This window comes from Littorina saxatilis, linkage group LG9, assembly GCF_037325665.1.
Source record: "Littorina saxatilis isolate snail1 linkage group LG9, US_GU_Lsax_2.0, whole genome shotgun sequence".
NCBI classification, from domain to species: Eukaryota; Metazoa; Mollusca; class Gastropoda; order Littorinimorpha; family Littorinidae; genus Littorina; species Littorina saxatilis.
The window spans coordinates 22,858,783-22,883,782 of record NC_090253.1 but is presented as its reverse complement, the minus strand read 5'-3'; the positions used below and the strand labels follow the sequence as shown (position 1 = coordinate 22,883,782).

At 43.9% G+C, this 25,000-nt stretch overlaps 2 protein-coding genes across 3 annotated transcripts in view; both read left to right on the top strand.

The window, feature by feature from the left end:
* Nucleotides 1-495, top strand: part of LOC138975625 (uncharacterized) — a 6,821-nt gene extending 6,326 nt beyond the window's left edge. The window contains exon 4 of the mRNA XM_070348357.1: nt 1-495. This exon is cut by the window's left edge and continues 2,239 nt beyond it. The gene's annotated coding sequence lies outside the window, so the exon portion shown is untranslated.
* A 967-nt stretch (nt 496-1,462) lies between these two features.
* The window catches only part of LOC138975623 (uncharacterized), a 36,244-nt gene continuing 12,706 nt past the window's right edge, over nt 1,463-25,000 (top strand). Inside the window, exons 1-13 of one of the 2 annotated variants that reach the window (XM_070348354.1) lie at nt 1,463-1,861; nt 4,420-4,582; nt 5,877-5,957; nt 6,787-6,962; nt 8,190-8,352; nt 8,722-8,820; nt 9,501-9,673; nt 13,417-13,570; nt 14,090-14,173; nt 21,091-21,263; nt 21,742-21,904; nt 22,808-22,909; nt 24,912-25,000. The exon at nt 24,912-25,000 is cut by the window's right edge and continues 81 nt beyond it. In XM_070348354.1, coding sequence (XP_070204455.1) covers nt 1,696-1,861; nt 4,420-4,582; nt 5,877-5,957; nt 6,787-6,962; nt 8,190-8,352; nt 8,722-8,820; nt 9,501-9,673; nt 13,417-13,570; nt 14,090-14,173; nt 21,091-21,263; nt 21,742-21,904; nt 22,808-22,909; nt 24,912-25,000 — 1,786 coding nt within the window. In that variant the 5' untranslated portion in view covers nt 1,463-1,695. Of the gene's footprint in view, nt 1,862-4,419; nt 4,583-5,876; nt 5,958-6,786; nt 6,963-8,189; nt 8,353-8,718; nt 8,821-9,500; nt 9,674-13,416; nt 13,571-14,089; nt 14,174-21,090; nt 21,264-21,741; nt 21,905-22,807; nt 22,910-24,911 lie in introns of both variants that reach the window. The other variant, XM_070348353.1, reaches the window with a different exon arrangement.

Genomic DNA, 25,000 nt, shown 5'->3' with positions numbered 1-25,000 from the left:
TTTAATGGTCAAATGGCGATTTCGGTATAAAAATATAGACAAGGACCTTTAAAATGGAGGGAGACTTAAAATGGGGGTAAATCTACATAGGCTATGAACTGAAAATCTTAAAAAACAGGGTCTTAAAAGGGAGATAACCTTAAATTGGGGGGGGGGGGGGGGGCTTAAAAGGGGGGTTCCACTGTATCTTGGTTCATGATAAACTACAAAGGGACTATGGAAGATGTTTTTCAGTCAACATGTTCACAGGGCCTTGTGCCTTGACATATAATTGTATGTCTGGAAATTGTTGAAGCTTCATGCTGTTTTGCACAGAGCTGTACTGTACTGATTGATAAGCCCGTGTTTGTTTGTTAACTCTGTCCACAGTGATTAACTTTTTGTATTTGATTCCATTTGATTTGAATATATGTGTGTGTGAGTGTGTTTTGAACTAATGAGTGACTGTGAATGACCAGTAGTTGCATTTATTTGTGAATAAACTTTGTGTATGTATTTTTTGCGTACTTAGGTCTGTACCTAGTATGAATGGTGGTGTGAGCTTCTGTGCATGACAACTATAATTTAAATGGAATCGGTGTCTATTGATTCATTGTGTTTGCAACAGCAGAAGTGTGTGGTGTGACCGTGTTTTCTTCTTCAATTTCATTTCCAAAATCTAAAACACAATATAAGAAAACAAAAGTGCAAACAACTTTTTGTTGTGTGTACAAAATGCATCAATTAAAAGGGTTTAATCATTTTTCTGGTTAACAATAAATTATCAAATGGAATGTTGAAAATTCACCCCTTGGGAAGATAAACACACAGTGGACACATCACTGATCTAAAAATAGATCAGTGGGACACATACACTCAGGGAAGATAACTATGGTGACGAGGATGTTGTCAAGTGCCTGTGGTGTGGAGGCTGAGACAGTGGAACGACTCAAGGGACACAACTCTTTGCCAGTCAAACAAAAACTCAAAGGACAACTCCGACTTGCTAATAGTAATAGATAGCACAGAGTATCTGTCGGCTTCTAACGACTATGATCATAGCTTTTAACAGAAAATATCCCATTATCTTCATTCAGTCGCACACACATTGCCAGTAATCCAAAAGAAAAATCTGTTCGAACATGCTCTTTCAAGGGAGGTGAATCTGCCGTACAATTCCGACGCAAGATGAAAATGATTGTTGTTGTTTCACATGCTGCCGCTCATTTCAGGATCAAGATCGATACATTGCAGGAACCTGTTTAGATTATCATCGCACTTTTTCGCCTGACTTTAAATTTTGCAGTGTTAAACAACAACCAAAATGTGCAGAACATCTCCTGTCTCCACGGTAGAACCGTTAGGGGCGAAGAATAAGAAGGATTCGGTTGGTATAACCGCTTACTACCCGTACAGAGAAATTGAACAACATCGGGGGCCTGTTCATCGAGATGTAAACAACAACAACCGGATCCGGATGCCAGGCGGTCTTTATTCAAAGCGGAAGTGCCGCGTACGCGTCTGTTTCAGACTTGCAAAGGCTTTTATTCTTCTTCTTTTGGCAATTTGGGTACTGCAAGTTTGAGCACACGCAAGTGTGAAACCTAAACATTTTGGATGCATTGACCGGCGGTTGACAGGCTGGTAAAGCATAGAAGACGGAGGCATTAACTTCCCGTCTTTCTGTCATTTCTCATTCAAAAACAAAAGTTGAAAATGGGAGTCTGGAAAGTCAGTGTTGACGAGTGCATCCTGTTAATTGAGATGGTACGAGCGAATCCCACTCTGTACGACACCACATCTCCTGACTACAGGGACTCTATCATGGCGCCCACCGCATGGCAACATATTGCAGAAACCATGGGGCGACATGACATGGAAGGTAGGTTGCGGCGGTGTGTGCGCAATACGTGTGACAATGACAATTCTTATTTTCTGAAGGCCGTGGCTGAAGACCGACGAGTCGGTGCTGGGCTCCAGAACCGACACCCTCCAGAAGCTACTTTTCTGTATCTGTGACACGTTGAAAAACCACTTCTGGCATTTGATCAACGGAATTATTGTTTTAGGAGTAGGACCAATTCGTTCATTTTATTAAAAGATTTGCTTTTAATTTAAGTTCAATTCAAAGAACTGGTCTTTGCTATATTATATATAATATTGTAACCGGAGCCCTAAGAGGGTCCGTATCCTCATTAAAAGTTCGCAGGGGGAGGCTGAAGATTTCCAAGGAGAGCAACTTATAATCTTCACTTTACTCTGACTCTGTAATGTTGCACAATCAGTTAGTATGCCTCGCGTTGTGTTCAAACTCATGTGCCTACATTACTGGCTGACCTCGGTATTCTGAGGAAACCCTGTGTGTTTCTTAGTGTGCTAGATTGTGTGTTACAAGAATATTTTGGTGTATGTTTTGGATGCTAGAATTCGCTACGTACAGTTTTAACAACATATATATATATTTACAGGACAACAGTCAAGGTGAGGCAGAAGTTACAACACATAAGATAGAATAGAAGCAAGCTCACACAAAGTTTTACATTCTGTGTTACCGACACAAGCATGTTCATGCACGTTCCCACACTACTTGTACGTACACGGTACAGTGGTATTCACCATAACTCAAAGGAAACACAGTTACAAGGTTTTATTTATACTATAGCGAACATAAAAGCAATTCATAAATCAGATCAAACAAAGCATCAAATCATCCAAACATCCTAAGTCTTACCTAGCATTAGATATACCCAACTAACTGGTATACATACAAGTAGAACTATAAATGTCCTATTCTATTTCCTTCCTGCCCTATTCCACACGGACAGACAGACAGACACGTCAACAGCTCTGCCCCTGAACTGACATACGAATCAACAACTTACAAGACATGCTGTGCTTTCCAGCACGAGCAGACAAACGAACATACAATTTATACAGACATGCTAGCTGCGCCTTTCAGCACGAGCAAACGAACGAATAGACAGACATAGGCTTGCTGCGCATTTCAGCACAAGCAAACGAAAGGAGGTAGAGTCTGAAAGTGAGCGTGCGCGCTTTTCAGCACAACTACTCCAGAAGGAAAGTGGGCGCGCTTTTCAGCACTGATCCCGAAACTTGCTAAGTTGACCCCTTTTATACTCTCTCAAAGACTACACTCTGGGACCACTGCTGGCTGGCAGTGAGGAAGGGGCTGGGGTAACAAAAGGGAAGGTTGGGGGTGACTGAGTGCCTGCAACTCTGGGCTGGTCACAGTAGGGCTCTCCTGCTACAATATATTGGATAAAGATTAATGAAGATCAGTTTTAGACTCAGAAAGACTTGAATTTCGGCAAGACTGACCGTCTATGCGAGAGATCGGTTCGCAGGTCTAAGAGATTCTGTCGAAACACAGACATTGGTCAAATAAAGTCGATGCGAAGCAGGCTTATGTTCTGCCAAACACAATTTGTTGTTTCCAAGTTTATTTGTTTACTGCATTTTGTTAAACTATAAGTATAATGCTGCCATCTAACCTCGGGACACCTTACTTGGTACTCGGACGAACGGTTGCGTGGGGTACTACTTGTCTCCGAAAACCTCCGAAAACACCTGAAAACCCCATCTAGACTAACTAAATCTATCTTCAAAGTGAAGTATTGGACATGCCTGTAAAAAGTAAGCCTGATTCATGCTACATGCATGGCACCCTTATATATTTGTGTTGAGAGCCGGATTTTCGACAAAATCGATGCAACAATTTCAATGCAAGGGAGGTAACTCTTGTTACTCGAAAGCACAAGTATTGATGATGTCATGTGATTAGTGCTTCCGCTCCTTCGTAAATCCTCGCACAAACACGAAAATAAAGCCATGAACGATGAAAGTTGCAAATATAAGTCATGATTGCAAACAATTATGAAACAAAACATGATCTAAGGACGAATTTTCTTAATTTCTGATGAGGTTTTCGGGTTTTTTTGGAGACAAGTACATGTAGTACCGTTCGTGTGCAGTAATTTGTGACTGACTTGTTGCACTGATTTCAATTAATTCACCAGAATGCTTTGGAATAAAAGAGAATAGAGCAAATAAAAGGAAAGGAGAGTTAGGAATGAAAAGAAAAAATTATTTTGGTTGATTGTGACTTTTTTTGCAAAAGCACTATATAAATTTCCAAACAAACAAAAAGAAAGAACAAGAAATTAGATAAGCTAGTGGGCTTTTCTTGGCATGTTATTTTGTTGTGCTTGTAGTACATGTATTTATTATTTGATATTAGAATACTATTTTGTAAATGTGTACACAATTTCAATACAATTACACTGGGTTTTCTGTGCACTGTTACCTTTATTTGCAATTGACTATAGCTGGTTCTCTCTTTCAGTGTCTCTCTCTCTCGCTCTCTGTCATGATTTATTAAATTATGTACCTGTTGACATTGTAGTTCTGCTTTCACTTCAGGTGAAGACTGGAAGAAAAAGTGGAAAAGCATGCGAGATATGTACACAAAGAAACGGAGACTTGTCTCCACCTCGAAAAATCCTAAAGTGGTGGAGAGGGCAAAAAAATGGCGCTTCCAGCACTTGATGAACTTCCTGGAAGGACACATAGATGACAGGCGCGGGTAAACATCGTTCAAAAGTTTAGAAAATTAACTATCTCTTTCGGAAATGGGAAAACGGCCTTTGTTTAATTAATTGTCATTTCATCTCTCTCTCTCTCTCTCTCTCTCTCTCTCTCTCTCTCTCTCTCTCTCTCTCTCTCTCTCTCTCTCTCTCTCTCTCTCTCTCTCTCTCTCTCTGACTCTCTCTCGCTCTCCCTCCCTCCCTCTCTCTCTCTCTCTCTCTCTCTCTCTCTCTCTCTCTCTCTCTCTCTCTCTCTCTCTCTCTCTCTTTCTCTCTCACTCACTGAATATCCGTGTAAATATGTGATTAGATTAGTCCCCTCTCTGGGCGAGGGCTGATTGAAAAAATTAAAAAGCTCGTTGTATTGCTTAGGCAAAAAAAAAAAAAAATTTTCTGTTTCTGGTCACCCGACCGACCGTAAATTTCGGCGCCGACCCTAAACTTTTATTTTCCAAACTCAAAAAATTTTCCCATTTGTCCAAGCTCAAGATGTAAGATGTCTCAAGTCTTCTTTTCTGTTTCATCATGGAAATATCAGACCAGGTAAACAAAGAAAAACATGTCATACTCTTTCAGTCTTTGTCACAGATTTGTAAATGTGTTCAGTGTCTTGTCTGTATGTTTAGTGAATCCAGTCTCTTTGCGCGATTTTTAAAGTTAGTTTTATTGGTCTACATTTGGGAAAAAAAAGAAAAAAAATCCCTACCTACCTACCCTATTTTTTTAGCCATGTTACCAGAAACAGACAATTTTTTTTTTTTGGGCCTTATGCCACAACCCTCGAAAAATAAAATTTGATTTGATTTGATTTGATTTCATCTCTCTCTCTCTCTCTTGTGGTCCGAATTATATTTATGTGTGGTTTTGTATACGGTTGTGTGTGTGCGTGCGTGTGTGAGTGTTTGGAAGGTGATAGGAAAGCGGACGTAGTTCAGTGCACTCGATTGACTGAATGGTTATAATCACGCTGCAGCGTTCTTCTTTTTAATTTCTGGCTGACAGATTGACATAATGCTTTGAAATCGCTTCATGCGACTTGTTGTTTGTTTGCTTTGTTGTAATGTTAGAGGTGGTGTTCGGGTATTTCTTCTTCTTCTTCTTCTGCGTTCGATGTTGATGGCCGTGCTAAATCCTCAGACCAGTGGCTGCCAGGAAGTCCGCAGTCTTGCGCAGTTCGTCGGCAGGACCCCAGAGTTTGGCTCCAACACTGGTGTTCGGGTATTTGTTTGCTTTGTTATTGTGGTTGTTTTGCTGTTGTCATTTAGGTAGTTATTATTGTTTTTGTTTTTTCAGCACAATGGATTCTGACAATGCAGAGTTCAGCGATGCTGAAGGGGACATGGATGGGGATGAGGATTCTGCAAGCTCAGAAAAGTAGGTGTACAGTGCTTACAATTACTTTCCTTCCGCATAGAATGACTTGCTAAATCTAGGGGTATAGATCACTGCAGCTTTTGTTGGCTGAGTATTCAGTGAGTCTTAGTAATGAGCAGTGTTTGGACAGATGCATGGCTGGCTGTCCATCTGACTGTGGATAAAATAAACTTATGTTCAAGTTTTCGCAGCTTTTGTTTTAGCTACAGTTTTGAAACATAACACGTTTCTTGGTTTTGATGACTTTCAACCATGCCCCAAATCTGGTTGACCTTCCTCAAATTTCAGTGTCACAGCCAGGTCTATTTTGGGTCATAAGGTCAAAGATGATAGTTTTCTCTGACGTGTTTGAAGCAACAGCTTTGCATTGTAAATTCATGACTCAAAATCCAGTGGCATTTTGGACTTAATTTGAATACCCTTTAATCAAACCAAAGACTATTTATTGTGAAATTAATTGACAGATCGAGCTCCAAACTTGAGCATAATTAATAATTTGGTATTTTCATTGAAAAAAATGAAGAGAAAGTGCATCAAATATCGACAGAGTTGCCTCCCCTTCGATGAAAATGTGGCTGTGGCAATCGTTTTTCTTCTAAAACCCATGTAAGCAAAAGGCATCTGCACAGTTCATTCTGTGGTTTCAAAGGTATCTTAAATGACTTGTTATGCTTAGAAAAGCAGATTCTGTCAAATTGGAGGCTTAATTTGCAGCGGATTATGAGCTGTGAATTTACAACGCTAAAGTTGAAACAATAACTTCCCGTCTTTCTGTCTTCCTCTCTCATTAACTTCCCGTCTTTCTGTCTTCCTCCCTCGGAAAAAAAAGGTTGAAAATGGGACGCGGCAAGATCAGTGTTGAAGAGACCATCCAGTTAATTGAGATGGTAGGAAGGAATCCCAGTCTGTACGACACTACAGCGGCTGACCTCAAGGCACCAAGGAAGGCGCGATTCAACATGTGGCAAAACATTACAGAAACCATGGGGCGGTATGATATGGAGGGTAGGTTGTGGTGGTGTGTTGTGGTGTGTGTGCGCAATACATGTAACGGGAATATGGATTGACGCCATAAGAAGGTCACTGTCCACAACGCTTTCATCCCGGCGAAGCCGGATATTCCCGTTAGCGTTTATCTCCCTTCCTTCGTGTGGCGTCAATCGCGTACGGTATTTGCAAGAATACTGAATGAGAAAGAGCTTCTTCAAAATCTGAAGTTTGATCTTCCGATCACAGCTACGGTATCATCCTGAGCTCAAGTCAAAATGAGTACGGCTCATTCTCTGAGATAACTGGCGATAGCCGTTGAGCGATGACTGATCAGAATGCTACGGTATGACAAGCAGCTTCAGATATTCCCGTTACTATTTTTAGAAGGTCACTGTCCAGGACGCTTTTCTTGCACCCGTTGTCCTCACTGTAAAAGTGCAAAGGTCGAATCTATTTATAGCCACGCGGAGAATCCACCGTCATCTATCTCTGTATATCTATATGTATATATACGGCTTCTGTGTGTGTGTGTGTGTGTGTGTGTTCGCGTTGCGGTGAACCGCGGTGAATAAATACTCTGTTTCGCGATACGAATTACGAAACTAAACACTTTTTTTTTCGGCTCTACTTCTTCACTTCTTTCACTTCCGCCACACAACGACCAGCGCTTTTCTGCACAGGTACTACATCTAAATATTGCAATTCGTGTACAAAATCCCTCCCATCTTCAAAATATTGCCACTAATACTACCCCTCCCATCGTAAATATTCATTGCAACCATTAATAGTCAGGAGTTCTCGACGGATCTGCATCAAATTTGGTGGGCATATTCAGGTGGACCCCGGGCACAAACTGGTGGATGAACATTTTCAACACGTGCTCTAAGCCGGCGAACCGCCACGCTGCATACTCTGTCTCGCGATCCACCCGGCAAAGCCGGGTAATCATCTATATATAAACTGGGTTTTCTGTGCACTGACATAGTGACAACTTTATTTGCGAACAACTGCAGTTAGCTCTCTCTCTCGCTCTCTCTCGCTCTCTCTCTCTCTCTCTCTCTCTCTCTCTCTCTCTCTCTCTCTCTCTCTCTCTCTCTCTCTCTCTCTCTCTCTCTCTCTCTCTCTCTCTCTCTCTCTCTCTCTCTCTCTCTCTCTCTCTCTCTCTCTCTCTCTCTCTCTCTCTCTTTCTGACATGATTAATTACGTACCTGTTGACATTGTAATTTGTATTTCTACTTTCAGATGAAGACTGGAAGAAAAAGTGGAAATTCCTGCGAGATGCGTATGTCAAGAAACGGAAAACTATCCGCAGCAACAAAAATCCTGAAGTGGTGGAGAGGGCAAAACATTGGCGCTACTTTCACCTGATGAAATTCCTGGAAGGACACATAGATGACGGCGGCAGGTAAAAAATCGTTCAAAAGTTTAGAAAATATACTTTATGAAAAGTGCAAACAAAATTAAACATTCACCAGAAATGTGATCTATCGGCTATAATTTATGAAGTGGACTTGCAAGATGCACCACAGACAAATACCGATGACAGTCTGGTGATCTTTTATCTCTGGATACTGTTTCTTGTACAATGGCAGCTAGCAAAATGAGCATTTATGTATTTTGACACCCCCGAATATACGCATTGTATTCTTTGTAGAAATTCTATGAGAAGTACTGAACATTTTTACATGTGACCACCAAACATCTTATAATATTAACATATTTTGTCAGAACATTTTTATAAATACACTGGGTTTTTTTGTTTTTTTTTTAGCAGGGATGACTGTGGCCCTGCAGTGGATTCTGACAATGCAGAGTTGAGCGATGCTGAAAGGGACATGTATGGGCAGGATGATTCTGCAAGTTGCTCAGAAAAGTAAGTGTACATTGTTAAGTCACTTTCCTTCCGTCAAGAACTTAATGCTTGCAAATTCTAGGGGTACAGATCAGTGCAGCTTTTGTTGGCTCAAAAACTTCACATGTCTACAGACTAATTATTGATACAGGTACTGCCAAAGTTTCATTAGCGTGTAACCACTGCCGTCTGTTTGCTAGCCTTGAAAACATATGAGAAAAAATGGAACATTCACGCTGTTTTACACTGACTTGCTGCGTGCATCTTATAATATGCTGCGATTACGTTTGAGTGGACGTCACTGTGGTATAGAAAACATTGTCAAAATATCACGCATGATAACAGGCCTAGCAAGTTTGCTTCAGTGCTGTTGAACTTAAGGGTTTTAAATACATGGCTCACAATCTAGTGGCATTTTAATCAAACCAAAGAATATTTATTGTGAAATGTATTGACTGATTGAGCTCCAAACTTAAACAAACTTGATTAATTGGTATTTTCATCAACAAAAATGACAAGAAAGTGCATACGTAAAACCAACCATTCCAGGACTTCAAAGGTATCTAAAATGACTGTTATGCTTACAAAAGCAGGTTCTGCAAAGGCTTAATTTGCAGTGGATAACGAGCTCTGAAATTACAACGCTAAAGTTGCAACATTAACTTCCCATCTTTGTCTCTCTCTCTCTCAAAAAACAAAAGGTTCAGAATGGTACCCGGCAAAATCAGTGATGAAGACTGCATCCAGTTAATTGAGATGGTACAAAGGAATCCCACTCTGTACGACACCACATCTCCTGACTACAGGGACCCTATCAAGGCGCTCACCTTGTGGCAAAACTTTGCAGAAACCATTGGGCGGCATGATATGGAGGGTAGGTTGCGGTGGTGTGTGCGCAATTTCTGTGAAAGGAGGATGAGATGGGGGTGATCGCATAGACGTGCAGTGCTCACATATATGTATGCACAACACAAGTGCCTACTTGTTCTGTGCAGATGGCATGACGTGGAAGGTAGGTTGCGGTGGTGTGTGTGCAATGTCTGTGAAAGGAAGATGGAGGGGGGGGGGCGGGATACATGTGTATACTTTTGGGCTATGTAACAGAACTGCACACGTACAGTAGGCACGCACACACACTCACAGGGACACAAAAGTTTGATTTCATTAGTAAATACTGGTTCAGGGATGGCCAAATCATCTGCCCGATCACCAGGGGCGAGTAAAACTTTCGCTGGGGTCGTAGAAACTGTTTGGCAGCTCGCCCAGATGGCCAGTGAAATGTTGGTCAAATGCTAAACAACTTTTTTTCTTTCGATATTCAAAGCCATATGAACACTGCCGCAGGCCGTTTCGCAGCGTCTTAAAAGCAAGTGTGCAGAAAAACAAAAATGGCGGCCGTAGTGTTTGTGTTTCATTACGACGATACCTTCTTTAATCGGACAGTTCTACCACATGAATTGCTCCAATTAAGGGATGATAAAAAAGTATTTTAACTCTAAATCTTATTGAAGAAAACTTTGACTGTAAATATTTAACTATAAATCTTGTTGAAGAAGACTTTTCCTATAACAATCGTATTGTACGATGTTTTCATCAAAAATGTCTTAGCTTGTAATCAATGCCTGTTTTACCTGTCAAACTCTTAGCTTGTCATCAATGCCTGTTTTACCTGTCAAACTCTTAGCTTGTCATCAATGCCTGTTTTACCTGTCAAACTCTTAGCTTGTCATCAATGCCTGTTTTACCTGTCAAACTCTTAGCTTGTCATCAATGCCTGTTTTACCTGTCAAACTCTTAGCTTGTCATCAATGCCTGTTTAACTGTCAAACTCGATCACATTGCTCATTAGCTGACATTCGTCCGCAATCTTGAACCCACTTGCACAAAAGCATGTCATTTCCCAAGCACAGAAAGCAGCTATCGAGAGCGATCTTTTAAAGAAACATAGGGCAGGTGTAGGAACTTCTGTTGTCTGCAAAAAAAGTAGAGAAAACATTCTAGTTGCCATTTAATATACATGTACAGGCAAATCCGGATAAGACGAAATTGAAGGGACCGAATTGTTATTGTGTCCTATCCGAAATTTCGACTTGGTCATAGTACAGTGGAACCCCTCTCTAGCGACCTTGAAAATGTTGACAAAAATCGGTCCTTATGGAGGGGGGTCCTTACAGAGGGAGGGGGCGGGGCCACAAAGAAAGTCACCTCAGATTTTCTTAAAAAAAGAAAACAGAGAAGTTTGAGTTGCTGACGACCGTTTCCTCAAGCAAACTGCTTCGATTTCATGTTTGACATTGTCGATGGTGTCCACCAGTTCTGGTGCATGTTTCAATGCAAAAAGAGTTAGTTTCTGAGCAAGCATTTCTTTACAGCAGTCCCTGCAATGATGAAGGCCCTCCGAGAAAGAGAGTGAAAAATCGGCCACCGTTCTCAGCATCGCGTATCTGTGTGTAACCTCTTTCATTGACAAGATACTCTTGTTTCCCTGCAGCCTTGACCAGTGAGTCGGTTACCTAATCTGTGAACCCTTCAGTTGTGTTGCTTTGTCAAAAGTTAGACACAGTCAACTAGTTTTGCTCTGAGTGAACAGTGCAGCTGGCCTCAATTAGCCGGTGACACCTCTCTGGCCACAGCACCAAACAGCCCATGGCTGGGGGGAGAGAGAGAGAGAGAGAGAGGGGGGGGGGGGGTTGCTGGCTAAACTCAGTGGGGTGTCCGGTGTCACTGAAGTCAGCAGGAAGAGCATTGGAGAGAAATAGAGAGGTGTACTCTTCCAAACAATTTCCAAGGATCAGTTGTCAGGGCTTAGGGTAGTCAGTGAGGGAGAGTGAGAGCGGTTTGTGTACAGTCCGACTGAAGAGTGAAAAGTCACTGCCACAAGATCGGCATGCAGTCAATAAAGCCAGACAAGAAGAATGATTATGACATGCGGCTCTATCTGCTGGTTTTTATATTTAGTCAAGTTTTGACTAAATATTTTAACATCGAGGGGGAATCGAAACGAGGGTCGTGGTGTATGTGCGTGTGTCTGTGTGTGTGTCTGTGTGTGTGTGTAGAGCGATTCAGACTAAACTACTGGACCGATCTTTATGAAATTTGACATGAGAGTTCCTGGGTATGAAATCCCCGAACGTTTTTTTCATTTTTTTGATAAATGTCTTTGATGACGTCATATCCGGCTTTTCGTGAAAGTTGAGGCGGCACTGTCACGCCCTCATTTTTCAACCAAATTGGTTGAAATTTTGGTCAAGTACTCTTCGACGAAGCCCGGGGTTCGGTATTGCATTTCAGCTTGGTGGCTTAAAAATTAATTAATGACTTTGGTCATTAAAAATCTGAAAATTGTAAAAAAAAATAAAAATTTATAAAACGATCCAAATTTACGTTTATCTTATTCTCCATCATTTTCTGATTCCAAAAACATATAAATATGTTATATTTGGATTAAAAACAAGCTCTGAAAATTAAATATATAAAAATTATTATCAAAATTAAATTGTCCAAATCAATTTAAAAACACTTTCATCTTATTCCTTGTCGGTTCCTGATTCCAAAAATATATAGATATGATATGTTTGGATTAAAAACACGCTCAGAAAGTTAAAACGAACAGAGGTACAGAAAAGCGTGCTATGCAGCATAGCGTAACCACTACCCCGCTCTTCTTGTCAATTTCACTGCCAATGCTGTGAGCGGTGGACCACGAGTATACGGTCTTGCTGCGTTGCATTGCGTTCAGTTTCATTCTGTGAGTTCGACAGCAACTTGACTAAATATTGTATTTTCGCCTTACGCGACTTGTTTTTTATTCAAACTGGTTTTCAACGCTTATTCTCACAAAGCATCTGCACACCTGCCTCTGCCTCTGTGCTGTGTTTGTGTGGCTGCTTTCGTATGATGTCAGTGCATGGTGAGTGCGTTCACTGCCTTGTCACCACTTCCCCACCTTTTTCAGAATGTTTTCTTGGAGTTGGATAATTCTCCTTACTCCTCGCCCCCTCCTTACTCCTCGCCCCCTCCTAACTTCAGTTCATACTTTATTGCGTGCCGACTGACCAGTCGGTGTGACGTCCGTGTAGAGAAGAAGGGAATAAGGTTACACAATGCGCTAGTGTGAGACGCCAAGTTTCGTGTTTCGAGTTGCTGTAGTAAATATAGAGTAAACTTTGTCTTTGGGACTGACTTTCTGTTGTGTGCTATCCGTCTTTCGACTTACGTAAGAGAAATCCTATTTCGAGCTCAGGGTACTTTGTACACATAGATAAAGAGGGATAATTCCGGACCAGAATTTCTTTGTGTGCTAAGCGAATTTTTGACTTAACCGTTTGTGAGTTAGCTGGATTTGCCTGTACCTTGCAATCATTCAAAGGACTGAAAATTCATGTCACAAAATGGTACACAGCTCTGGAGAATAACCATTATACATATATGTATTTGTGTCATTAAAAAGAATAGTGTAGCTGATATAAGTTGATATTGAAATAATTTTGTAAAAGAATTCAATAAATACCCTGGGTTTTCTGTGCACTGTCACTTTTATTTGCAATTGACTGCACCTGGCTCTCTGTCATGATTAATTAAACTATGTGCCTGTTGACATTGTATTTCTACCTTCAGATGTAGACTGGAAGAAAAAGTGGAGAAGCCTGCGAAACATGTATGTCAGGAATCGGAGACTTATCCGCAATGCGAAAAATCCTAAAGTGGTAAAAAAATGGCGCTTCCTTGACCTTATGAACTTCCTGGAAGGACACATAGATGACAGCGGCAGGTAAAACATTGTTCAAAAGTTTAGAAAATTTACTTTTGCTCTATCTCTTTGTTCAATAAATTGTAATTTCATCTCTCTCTCTCTCTCTCTCTCTCTCTCTCTCTCTCTCTCTCTCTCTCTCTCTCTCTCTCTCTCTCTCTCTCTCTCTCTCTCTCTCTCTCTCTCTCTCTCTCTCTCTCTCTCTCTCTCTCTCTCTCTCTCTCTCTCTCTCTCTCTCTCTCTCTCTCTCTCTCTCTCTCTCTCTCTCACTTGTGGTCCGAATGATATTTATGAGTGGTTTTGTATATGGTAGTGTGTGTGTGTGTGTTTGGAAGGTGAGAGGAAAGCGGACAGAGTTCAGTGCACTAGATTGACTGAATGGTTATAATCTTGCTTCGGCGTTCTTGTTTTTAATTTCTGGCTGACAGATTGACATAATGTTTTGCAACTGTTTCATGCGACTTGTTGGTTGTGTGTTTTGATTTTGTGTATGTTTTGCTGTTGTCATTACAGTAGATATTATGGTTTTGGTTTTTTCAGCACCATGGATTCTGACAATGCAGAATTCAGCGATGCTGAAGGGGACATGGATGGGGATGAGGATTCTGCAAATTGCTCAGAAAAGTAAGTGCACAGTGCTTACAGTTCTTTTCTCCCCGCCGAGAACTACACGGTTCTTTTCTCCCCGCCGAGAACTACTTGTTAAATCTAGAACCGTGTCTGCAGCTTTTGTTGGCTTGAGTATTCAATGAGCTTTAGTAATGAGAAATATTTAGACGGACGCATGGCTGGCTGTCCATCTGACTGTGGATAAAAAAAATGTTTTTTTCAGATGTTTTTGAGGCTGCACATTTCTTGGTTTTCATGACCTTCAGCCATGCCCCAAGTCTGGTTGACCTTCATCAAATTTCAGTGTCACTGCCGGAACTATTTTTAGTCATAAGGAAAATTAAATTACATATTCTTACTCCGAATCACATAATAGCATTGACACACTTCAAGATGCCTAGGTCATGATAAAAGCTACCCGTCTAAGTATAAGGGAAGCAACCCCAACTAAAAAAGTGACAGCACCAATGTACTTGCCACCCTGGGTTGCCTCCCATGTAGGGCACTACGTCACCATTGGCGCGTACCACGTCATACACCTTAATCGACTTCTATCACTTGAGACTGACGGTCGTGTTTTGGCTTTGCTCTGGCTGTTTTTTGTGTCTGCCGACACCCACCGACCACGGCTCCCGTCTTCTTGCTGGCTTTGCAGCTGGTGAGATCTTTCCTTTATAGTCTTGTGACTTGTTTTTGTCTTCTGCTGAGAATTTCTTACGTCTGTTGGACTTTGAAGTTCTCAGTGGTTGTTGGCTTCCTTGTGGTCGCCATTTAGTTTCAGTTGTTTGTTTATTTTCTCTCGGCGTTAACATGGCCGTCATGAGAATTAGAGGGAGCTAAGGCCGAGGGTTAGGGCATTGGGCACTCCTAAGCCCTAATCCTCAGCATCCTCTTCTTTTGGAAGAACTCTGTCTTTGTAGTTTTGGCACAAGATTAATATTTCGTTTTTCTGTGCCGATTTCTGCTACGGACGATTTGCCGTCTGGCTCTCAGTCGTCCGTCTTTGCCTCTAAGGCTGTCGTTTTACTACGATTTCGGCTCCAGGGCTTGTGCTCTGGGGTCTACTCTTATCTTTGATTTTTTCCAGAGATAGATTTCCTCGTTCGCGAGGCTTTGCCGCGCTTGGACATCGTCGCCAGCTCTGCCCCCCGCCTGGGGGTTAGGTGACGTTCTCTCCTTGGCGTCTTTTGATGCCTGTGCCTTCAGACTCCGGGTCTTCTCTGGACCAGGCTGCTGTCCGCCGTGACTTTTCTGGACGGTCCCGCGGGGACCTTCTTCTCCTCTTCCTGGCCGGCATTTGTTGCCTTCCGCTTGCGGTAGCGCAACAGTGCATGTCCCTCCGGGGATCCGGCCACAGCAAGGTTGGTGTCTGCAGCAGCCGTTTACGGCAGCTGCGCTTCCGGTTCCCGGAAGCAGAGGTTCACCGGCTAGTGATCAGACTACGTTCACGTCCGGCTCGAACCTCGCCTTACGTCAGCAGTCGTCCGCGACAGCTGCTTCCGGCTTAGGCCGGAAGTAAAAGGCTCACTGGCTAGTGATCAGACTACGTTCACGTCCGGTTCGAGCCTTGCCTTACGTCAGCAGTCGTCCGCGGCAGCTGCGCTTCCGGTTCCGGCCGGAAGTGTAGGTTCACCGGTAGTGCACAGGCTGCTGTCACGTCCGGTTTGAGCCTTACCCTACGTCAGCAGTCGTCCGCGACAGCTGCTTCCGGCTTCGGGCGGAAGTAAAAGGTTCACTGGCTAGTGCACAGGCTTCTGTCACGTCCGGTTCGAACCTTGCCTTACGTCAGCAGTCGTCCGCGGCAGCTGCGCTTCCGGTTCCGGCCGGAAGTGTAGGTTCACTGGTTAGTGCACAGGCTGCTGTCACGTCCGGTTTGAGCCTTACCCTACGTCAGCAGTCGTCCGCGACAGCTGAGCTTCCGGTTCCGGCCGGAAGTGTAGGTTCACTGGTTAGTGCTCAGGCTGCTGTCACTTCTGGTTCGAGCCTTTATCTACTTCAGCAGTCGTCCGCGACAGCGCCGCTTCCGGTTCCGGCCGGAAGCGTAGGTTCACTGGTTATAGTGCACAGACTGCTGTCACGTCCGGTTTTGAGCCTTGCCCTACGGCAGCAGTCGTACGCGACAGCTGTGCTTCCGGTTCCGGCTGGAAGTGTAGGTTCACTGGTTAGTGCACAGGCTACTGGCACGTTCAGTTCGAACCTTGCCTTACGTCGGCGGTCGTACGCGACCGCTGCGCTTCTGGCTTCAGCCGGAAGTGTGAGCTCACCGGTTAGTGCACAGGCTGCTGTCACTTCTGGTTCGAGTCTTGCCCTACTTCAGCAGTCGTCCGCGACAGCTTTGCTTCTGGTTCCGGCTGGAAGCGAAGGTTCACTGGTTAGTGCACAGGCTACTGTCACGTTCGGTTTGAACATTGCCTTACGTCGGCGATCGTACGCGACCGCTGCGCTTCTGGCTCCGGCCGGAAGTGGGGGCTCACTGGATAGTGGACCTGCTATGGTCCCATCTGGTTTGAGGCTGGTTTTTTTTCAGCAGTGCCCTTTGGGCTTGCAGGCTCCCTGCCTCAGGCGGATTAGCAGCTACCACACACTTCGGTAGTGGGTTCTGCCGTTCTCCTCACTTCCTGTGCCTTTGGTCTTCGACGCCTCTCATCCTCCTCTTAGTCAGGGGTGAAGTTTGGCCGTTGACTTGCAGGAAAGGGGCTTCAGGCTCCGGCCTTCCCCGCTCAGCGTCCGTCTTGGGCTCTTATGGCTTTTAGCCAGCCCCTTCGCTTACCACGTCGGACTCTCGTTCGGTTGATGGTTAGCAGACGCTCTCGGGGTATTCGTCCCTCTTCAAGGTTGCTCTTGAAGCGGCGAATGAAGTCTCTTCCAGATCTTGCCCGGAAGGGGTTTATTGGTCGAAATTGCGTCTACCGACGTTTTTTCAATAAAGACTGGTTCCCAGTCGGCGAGAGAGAAGGAAGGCTACTTCCGTTTTAAGGTGTCGCCTTTGGTGGCCTTTCAACTCTCTCCCATCTTTGCCAAACCCTCGTCTTCCGGCAGCGGCTGCCTCTAGTTCCGGTTTCTTTGCTGTCCTCACGGCCAGCTATGGAACTGGCGCGGGTTTGGTTTGCCTCTCCTGCGCAGGCTTCTTCTTTCGGGACATTAGCGGCTCAGAGGAAGTTGCCTTTGCCCAAGACGTCCCGGAATTTGCTGTCGTCTTTTGCCCTTCCGCGTGCACCTTTGCCGGTCACGCCGGAACTTCTTCTTTGGGGAACGATTCGAGTCCCCTGCTCTCTGAGCAGACTCTCTTCCCCTCTGAGGAAGTGGGCAGACAGCTTTTGGAACTTGCTTCCATTTCGGAGACACTCCTTTACGGAGTCCTTGGCGCCCTTTACACTCAGTAAAGAGCAGGACGCAGGGGATGCTTTCTCCACCTTTGCTTGGGCGAATTTAGAACAGAGGAGGCCTTCCTCTCTGCACAATGCCCATGCGGTCATGTACAGACGGGACTTGTTTCTCGCCCATTCCTAGTTTATGAGGAATCAATGAGAGACACCCTTAGTTCTTCACCCTTGGTGGATGGGTCTCTCTTCGGCCTCCTGGCCTCCTGGCCTCTAAGGCCTCCTGGCCTCCTGGCCTCTAAGGCCTCCTGGCCTCTAAGGCCTCCTAGCCTCCTGGCCTCTAAGGCCTCCTGGCCTCTAAGGCCTCCTGGCCTCCAAGGCCTCCCTGGCCTCCTGGCCTCCAAGGAGATACAGACTTGTAGGGACCTTCAGGTCTCTTCTTTTGCTCTTCAAGCTTTGAAGCAGCAAAACAGGCTCTACCTAAAGCAGACTCAGCCCTTTCAGGCTAAGTCCTCAGCTCAGGTTTATCCGGAGAGGTTCTTTCTTTCACAGACGTCATAGTCTGTGTTTTTTGGAACAACAGCCGGCATTAGAGCATCCGGGTTTTTTAGCCTCGGCTGGTGCAACAGCCATTCCATCCGTCGGTGGTGGTGGTTGTTGTTTGCTCTTATGGACTCGGTCCTAGTGGGTCTTTCGCCGAGTTTGACTCTGTCTTTCTCTAGCGATCGGACTTGTTCTGGTGTTTCGTCCAAACTTAAGGTTTACTTGAGTTGGCCTCGGAAGTTACATTCAGATTTTCCTGAGTTTGCATTGGTTTTGGCAATGCATGGTGAGGAGTCATTCTTGTGGCCTATCACTTTTCTCAGCTTTATTGGCTAACCCTCTCCTTTCGGCAGAGGTCTAGTTAATTTCCTGGTTTCTTGGTGCGGGCTTTTAGCCCAGCATCTTTGATGGCAGGTCTACGGGCGTTATGGCTCTCAGCCTTAGCCCGTGTAATAGTCTCCTGCCTGGCATGGGCGACTACGGTCTCCGTGTCTCTAGAATTTGTGTCTTCCTCTTCTCCCTCATCCTGCCATGAGGCGAGTCGGGTCGACTTCCGGTGGGGTGGGTTGCCTGTTACGGTCACCCTTCTACCACTTGCAACTATTACGGACTCTTGCCTGTCGTTTTCCGTGTCTGATTCTCGGTTCTGAGGTAATCAGACGTGTTTGGTTTTTCAGCCAGACTCAGGAATTTTCTGGGCTCGGTCGGCCGCGAAATTTACTTCGGGCCCTTCTTCTTGAGAACTCTCGTTCAGGGAGTCTTAAGGCTGGTTAGCTTCACGGTTTTCCGTTTTTCCTTTCCAGTCTCGTTTCTGTTTTGGGTTTTTGATTTTCTTTCAATTACCTACAAGCAGACTGCTTTGTGAACACTCTGACTTTAGTCATTTCGGTTAGAGTCACCGGTCACATCAGGCTTTGGCCACCGCGATCTCCGCTCTGCTGGCAGCTTACGCTTTTTCATAGGCCGCTGCTTCCTCTGTTTACCTCCCTCTATGCTTCTGCATGGACTGGTAGTGGACTTCTGGTGACCGTCTCTTCTGAGATTTTATCTTTGAGTTTGACTCTGGTTTTTTGTACTCAGACGTCTCTCTCTCTTTCTCGGAAACAGGTCACTCCTCTCTGGAGCTGACCGTTATCTCTCCGGCCTTTTGGGCCTCTCTCCATCCCAAGGCTTTAAACTTTGGTATGATTGTCTTACGGTCCTGGTGAAGCTTGGTGCTTTTCATTTATGATCGGTCAACCTTACGCTTGGTCGTTTCCAGGGTTTTTGGCATTTCCTTCCAATAGTAAGGGGGGGGGGGGGGGGCTGCTTGTCTGTCCCTCTACTCGGCTCGGGTTTTTCAAGACTTGAGCCCCTTTCTGGGCTGTTTTTTTATGGTTCAGGAGATTGGAAGAAGTGCTGAGCACAGCTTACGGGCTCTCTGATGTTGTCTTTCGCAACTTTTGCTTGAGAGACATCGCGCCGTCATCAGGATGGTTCTCGGTCCTTTTTCCTGTCTGTTGGCAGTGGGCCAGTTCCTGTCAGGGTTTTTTAGAGTGAGTTAGATGTTCTTTCTCATGGGGCCCTTCCTGACTTGCGGCAGCGGGCCAGCTTTTTGTTGGCAAGGCTTTAGAGTGGCTTGGGATCTCCTCACCACCTTGTTAAAGCTTTCCTTTTTTTCTTCCCCTTCTGCTCGGCCCGAGCTCATATTTCCAGGTCCCGGGCCTCCTCCTCGGCCGTTTAGGTCTAGGAGGTTGGATGACGTCCTACTCTTAGCTTTCTGGCTTTCAGTAGGACAATGCCTCTCCAGTTCTTTGAGTGAGTTTGAACTATTTTGATCTTACCCACCACCTTGTTGGAGTTATCTGCTATTATGTGATTCGGAGTAAGAATATGTAATTTAATCGAAAATTTTTATTTAAATTTTCATTTGATTAATATACTTACCCGAATCACATAAGTAATTCCCTCCCGCCTGCCCCGCTTTATAGTTTCTTAGTATTCTATATAAGTCGATTGAGGTGTATGACGTGGTACGCGCCAATGGTGACGTAGTGCCCTACATGGGAGGCAACCCAGGGTGGCAAGTACATTGGTGCTGTCACTTTTTTAGTTGGGGTTGCTTCCCTTATACTTAGACGGGTAGCTTTTATCATGACCTAGGCATCTCGAAGTGTGTCAATGCTATTATGTGATTCGGGTAAGTATATTAATCAAATGAAAATTTAAATAAAAATTTTCGATTATTGTATACTCATAAGTGATTGAAGCTTATTCAGCTTTGAAACTTTACATACTTCCAGAGTTTGATGATGTCCAGAAATGACTCAAATTTGTTTACCATCAACCAAATGTCAAGGTCACAGTGGGATCTTCTTCTTCTTCAGCGTTCCAGAATTTTCGGGTTACGTGTGAGCTCGTTTGCCCATTTGGGTTCCCCACACTATGCTCTGAGAGCATAGTCAGCTTCACTCCGCTTTCGTTGAGTAGGCATGCTGAGTATTTTCGTGTTTCCATAACCCACCGAACTCTGACATGGATTACAGGATCTTTTCCGTGCGCACTTGGTCTTGTGCTTGCGTGTACACACAAAGGGGGTTAAGTCACTAGCAGGTCTGCACATAAGTTGACCTGGGAGATCGGAAATATCTCCACTCTTAACCCACCAGGCGGCAGCGACCGGGATTCGAACTCACGACCTCCCGATTAGGAGGCCGACGTCTTACCACTACGCCACTGCGCCTGTCGCAGTGCGATCAAATGTAGGTCAAGTAATGAAAAATTATCATTTTCTTCATTTGACTCACCTGAATAATCAGAAATGAGCAGTGGTTAGCCATGTTAGGCCGACTGTCCGTGGACATAAAACTTCATGTTAGAGTCTCCAAACACATGTAAACGAAAGGTATCTGCACAGTTCATTATGGGACTTCAAAGGTATCTACAATGACTATGTTATGCTTACAAGAAGCAGCAGGTTCTGCACCATTCGAGACTTCATTTGCAGTGGATTGTGAGCTACAAATTTACAACGCTAAAGTTGCAACATTAACTTCCCATATTTGTCTCTCTCTCTCTCTCAAAAAAAAGGCTCAAAATGGTACCCTGCAAGATCAGTGATGAAGACAGCATCCTGTTAATTGAGATGGTACGAATGAATCCCACTCTGTACGACACCACATCTCCTGACTTCAGAGACCCTATCAAGGCGATTACCATGTGGCAACACATTGCAGAAACCATTGGGCGGCGTGATATGGAGGGTAGGTTGCGGTGGTGTGTGCGCAATTTGTGTGAAAGGATGATGAGGGGGGAGAAGCATCTGCACTCACATGCTGCCTCTGTGCGGTGTTTGTGTGGCTGCTTTCGCATGATGTCAGTGCATGGCGAGTGCGTTCACTGCCTTGAGGATTTTTGTTATCTCTTCTTTTAACACCATTCATAAAAATAATTTGAACAAAACATTTTACAAATATATTAGGAGTTTGATGTTATCGTTCAGCAGCCGCAACTAGTGGCTAGCATAGACTCAATCGGCGTCTCTGTGTGGGTGTAGGGGGGGGGGGTTACCCCTCTCGTGACCGGCCACCTGCAATGTACAGGCAGGTTTGCTATGGCCCAAAGGTGTCCGTTCATGAGAGGGACTGCTGTAGTTCTTTCTCGCTCTCTCTCGCTCTCGCTCTCTCTCTCGCTCTGACATGATTAGTCATATACCTGTTGACATTGTATTTCTACTTTCAGATGTAGACTGGAAGAAAAAGTGGAAAAACCTACGAGATACGTATGTCAGGAAACGGAAAGCTATCCGCAACAAGAAAAATCCTGATGTGGTGGAGAGTGCAAAAAAATGGCGCTTCCTACGCCTGATGAAATTTCTAGAAGGACACATAGATGACGGCAGCAGGTAAAACATCATTCAAAAGTTTAGAAAATTAACATTATGAAACTTTTCTGTAAAAACGAAATTAAACATTCTCTAGAAATTTGACCTATCGGCTATAATTTATAAAGTGGACATGCAAGATACACCACAGACAAATACCAATGACAGGCAGGTGATCTTTTATCTCCTAATGCTGTTTCTTGTACAATGGCAGCAAGCAAAAGGAGCATTTAGGTATTTTGACACCCCCGAATATTTGCATTGTATTCTTTGTAGAAATTCTATAAGAAGTACTGAACATATGTTAATGACATTTTACATGTGACCTCTGCCAAGTATTATCCCCAGATTATTAGAGCCGGCTAGCCACAAGATTTGGCTAACATAGACTCTATCAGTTAGTTTGTGAGTCTCTGTGTGAGTGTATGGGGCAGGGGGGGGGGGGGAGGGGGGATGACCGGCCAACTGCAATGTACTTACTTACTTAGGCCATTATGAACCCCCGGGGGAGCATAGGCCATCGACGACAATTCTCCATCCGACACGGTCCTGGGCTGCCCTTTCGATCTGGCTCCAGGTCTTCCCCTGCCTGTTGATCTCTGCTTCAGTGTCTCGTCTCCAGCTGTTGCGCGGCCGGCCTCTCTTCCTTTTCCCTTGTGGATTCCACTTCAGGGCTTGCCTCGTGATACTGGATGTATCAATTTATCAATGTATCAAAATGGATGAACTGCAATGTACGGACAGGTTTTCTATGGCCCAAGGGTGTCTGTTCATGAGACGGACTGCTGTATGTGATTGAAAAATGATTGCGTTGAATTCTTTATCATTCCCTAAATCTAGAATTTTTAGATATGTCATGATTACTCTGGTTGTTTTGTCATGGTCAATTCGGTATATTAATACGTAATGGTTTGTGTTTTTTAGCAGAGATGACTGTGGCCCTGCAGTGGATTCTGACAATGCAGAGTTGAGCGATGCTGAAAGGGACATGTATGGGCAGGATGATTCTGCAAGTCGCTTAGAAAAGTAAGTGCATAGTGCCTCCAGTCAACTTTTCTTCAGTCAAAAACTACTTGCAAAATCTAGGGGTATAGATCAATGCAGCTTTTCTTGGCTCAAAAACTTCACATGTCTACAGACTAATTATTGATTAATTCATTTGCGTGTAACCACTGGCGTCTGTTTGCTAGCTTTGTAAACACATGAGAAAAATTGGAACATTCACGCTGTTTCTAACTGACTGCGGTTATTGCTGCGCGCATCTTATAATATGCTGCGATTACGTTTGAGTGGGCATCACTGTGGTGCAGTTATATTTGTAAAAATATCACGCATGATAACAGGCCCAGCAAATTTGCTTCCTGTGTAACTTAAGCGTTGTAAATTCATAGCTCACGATCCACTGGCATTTTTGACTCACATGCGAAGCAAAAGTGAGTCTATGTACTCACCCGAGTCGTCCGTACGTCCGTCCGGACGTCCGGAAAACTTTAACGTTGGATATTTCTTGGACACTATTCAGTCTATCAGTACCAAATTTGGCAAGATGGTGTATGATGACAAGGCCCCAAAAAACATACATAGCATCTTGACCTTGCTTCAAGGTCAAGGTCGCAGGGGCCATAAATGTTGCCTAAAAAACAGCTATTTTTCACATTTTTCACATTTTCTCTGAAGTTTTTGAGATTGAATACCTCACCTACATTTGATATATAGGGCAAAGTAAGCCCCATCTTTTGATACCAGTTTGGTTTACCTTGCTTCAAGGTCAAGGTCACAGGAGCTCTTCAAAGTTGGATTGTATACATATTTTGAAGTGACCTTGACCCTGAACTATGGAAGATAACTGTTTCAAACTTAAAAATTATGTGGGGCACATGTTATGCTTTCATCATGAGACACATTTGGTCACATATGATCAAGGTCAAGGTCACTTTGACCCTTATGAAATGTGACCAAAATAAGGTAGTGAACCACTAAAAGTGACCATATCTCATGGTAGAAAGAGCCAATAAGCACCATTGTACTTCCTATGTCTTGAATTAACAGCTTTGTGTTGCATGACCTTGGATGACCTTGACCTTGGGTCAAGGTCACATGTATTTTGGTAGGAAAAATGTGTGAAGCAGTTCTTAGTGTATGATGTCATTGCTAGGTTTAGTTACCCTAAAGGTCGAGGTCAAGCATGTGAGTCGTATGGGCTTTGCCCTTCTTGTTTACTAATGTTTGATACAAGTCCCTTTAATCAAACCAAAGAATATTTATTGTGAAATTAATTGACGGATTGAGCTCCATACATAAGTAAAATTGATTAATTGGTATTTTCATTGACAACAAGAGGCGAAGCCTTCAAGGCTCACGTAAGAAATAGACAAACAGTAACACAAACTCAATCACTCCGTCACACATACACACCCACACACACAGTAAGCTTAGGTGACACTGTGCAAGAAAGAGAGACACTAGATCTAGATCTGTCTGTGTCTGCATGTAGCCTACTTACAGGGACACGACTGCCAAATAGTCTCGGCCCGCTCAAAATAACAATGACCGAGACCACACACACCACGCGAGAGAGAAAGACTACAGGGAGGCATGCCGTCATGATGCATTAATTGACGTCAAACACTTTTGACCGTGACGTAATCTTATGCGAGCTTTATCCATAGTCTTGGATAACCACTCACACATAGACTCGGAAATGTTAAAGTTTCTACCACAGACATACACACACACACACGCACACACGCACACACGCACACACACACACACGCACGAACGCACAGACAGACAAAGTTACGATCGCATAGGCTACACTTCGTGAGCCAAAAATGACGAGAAAGTGCGTACGTAATATCAACCATTCCACAACTTCAAAGGTATCTTAAAAGACAATGTTATGCTTACAAATTCAGGTTCTGCAAAGTTGGAGGCTTAATTTGCAGTGGATTTTGAGCTCTAAATTTACTACGCTAAAATTGCAACATTTACTTCACATCTTTGTCTCTCTCTCTCTTTAAAAAAAAAGGTTGAAAATGGTACCCTGCAAGATCAGTGATGAAGACTGCATCCTGTTAATTGAGATGGTACGAGCGAATCCCATTCTGTACGACACCA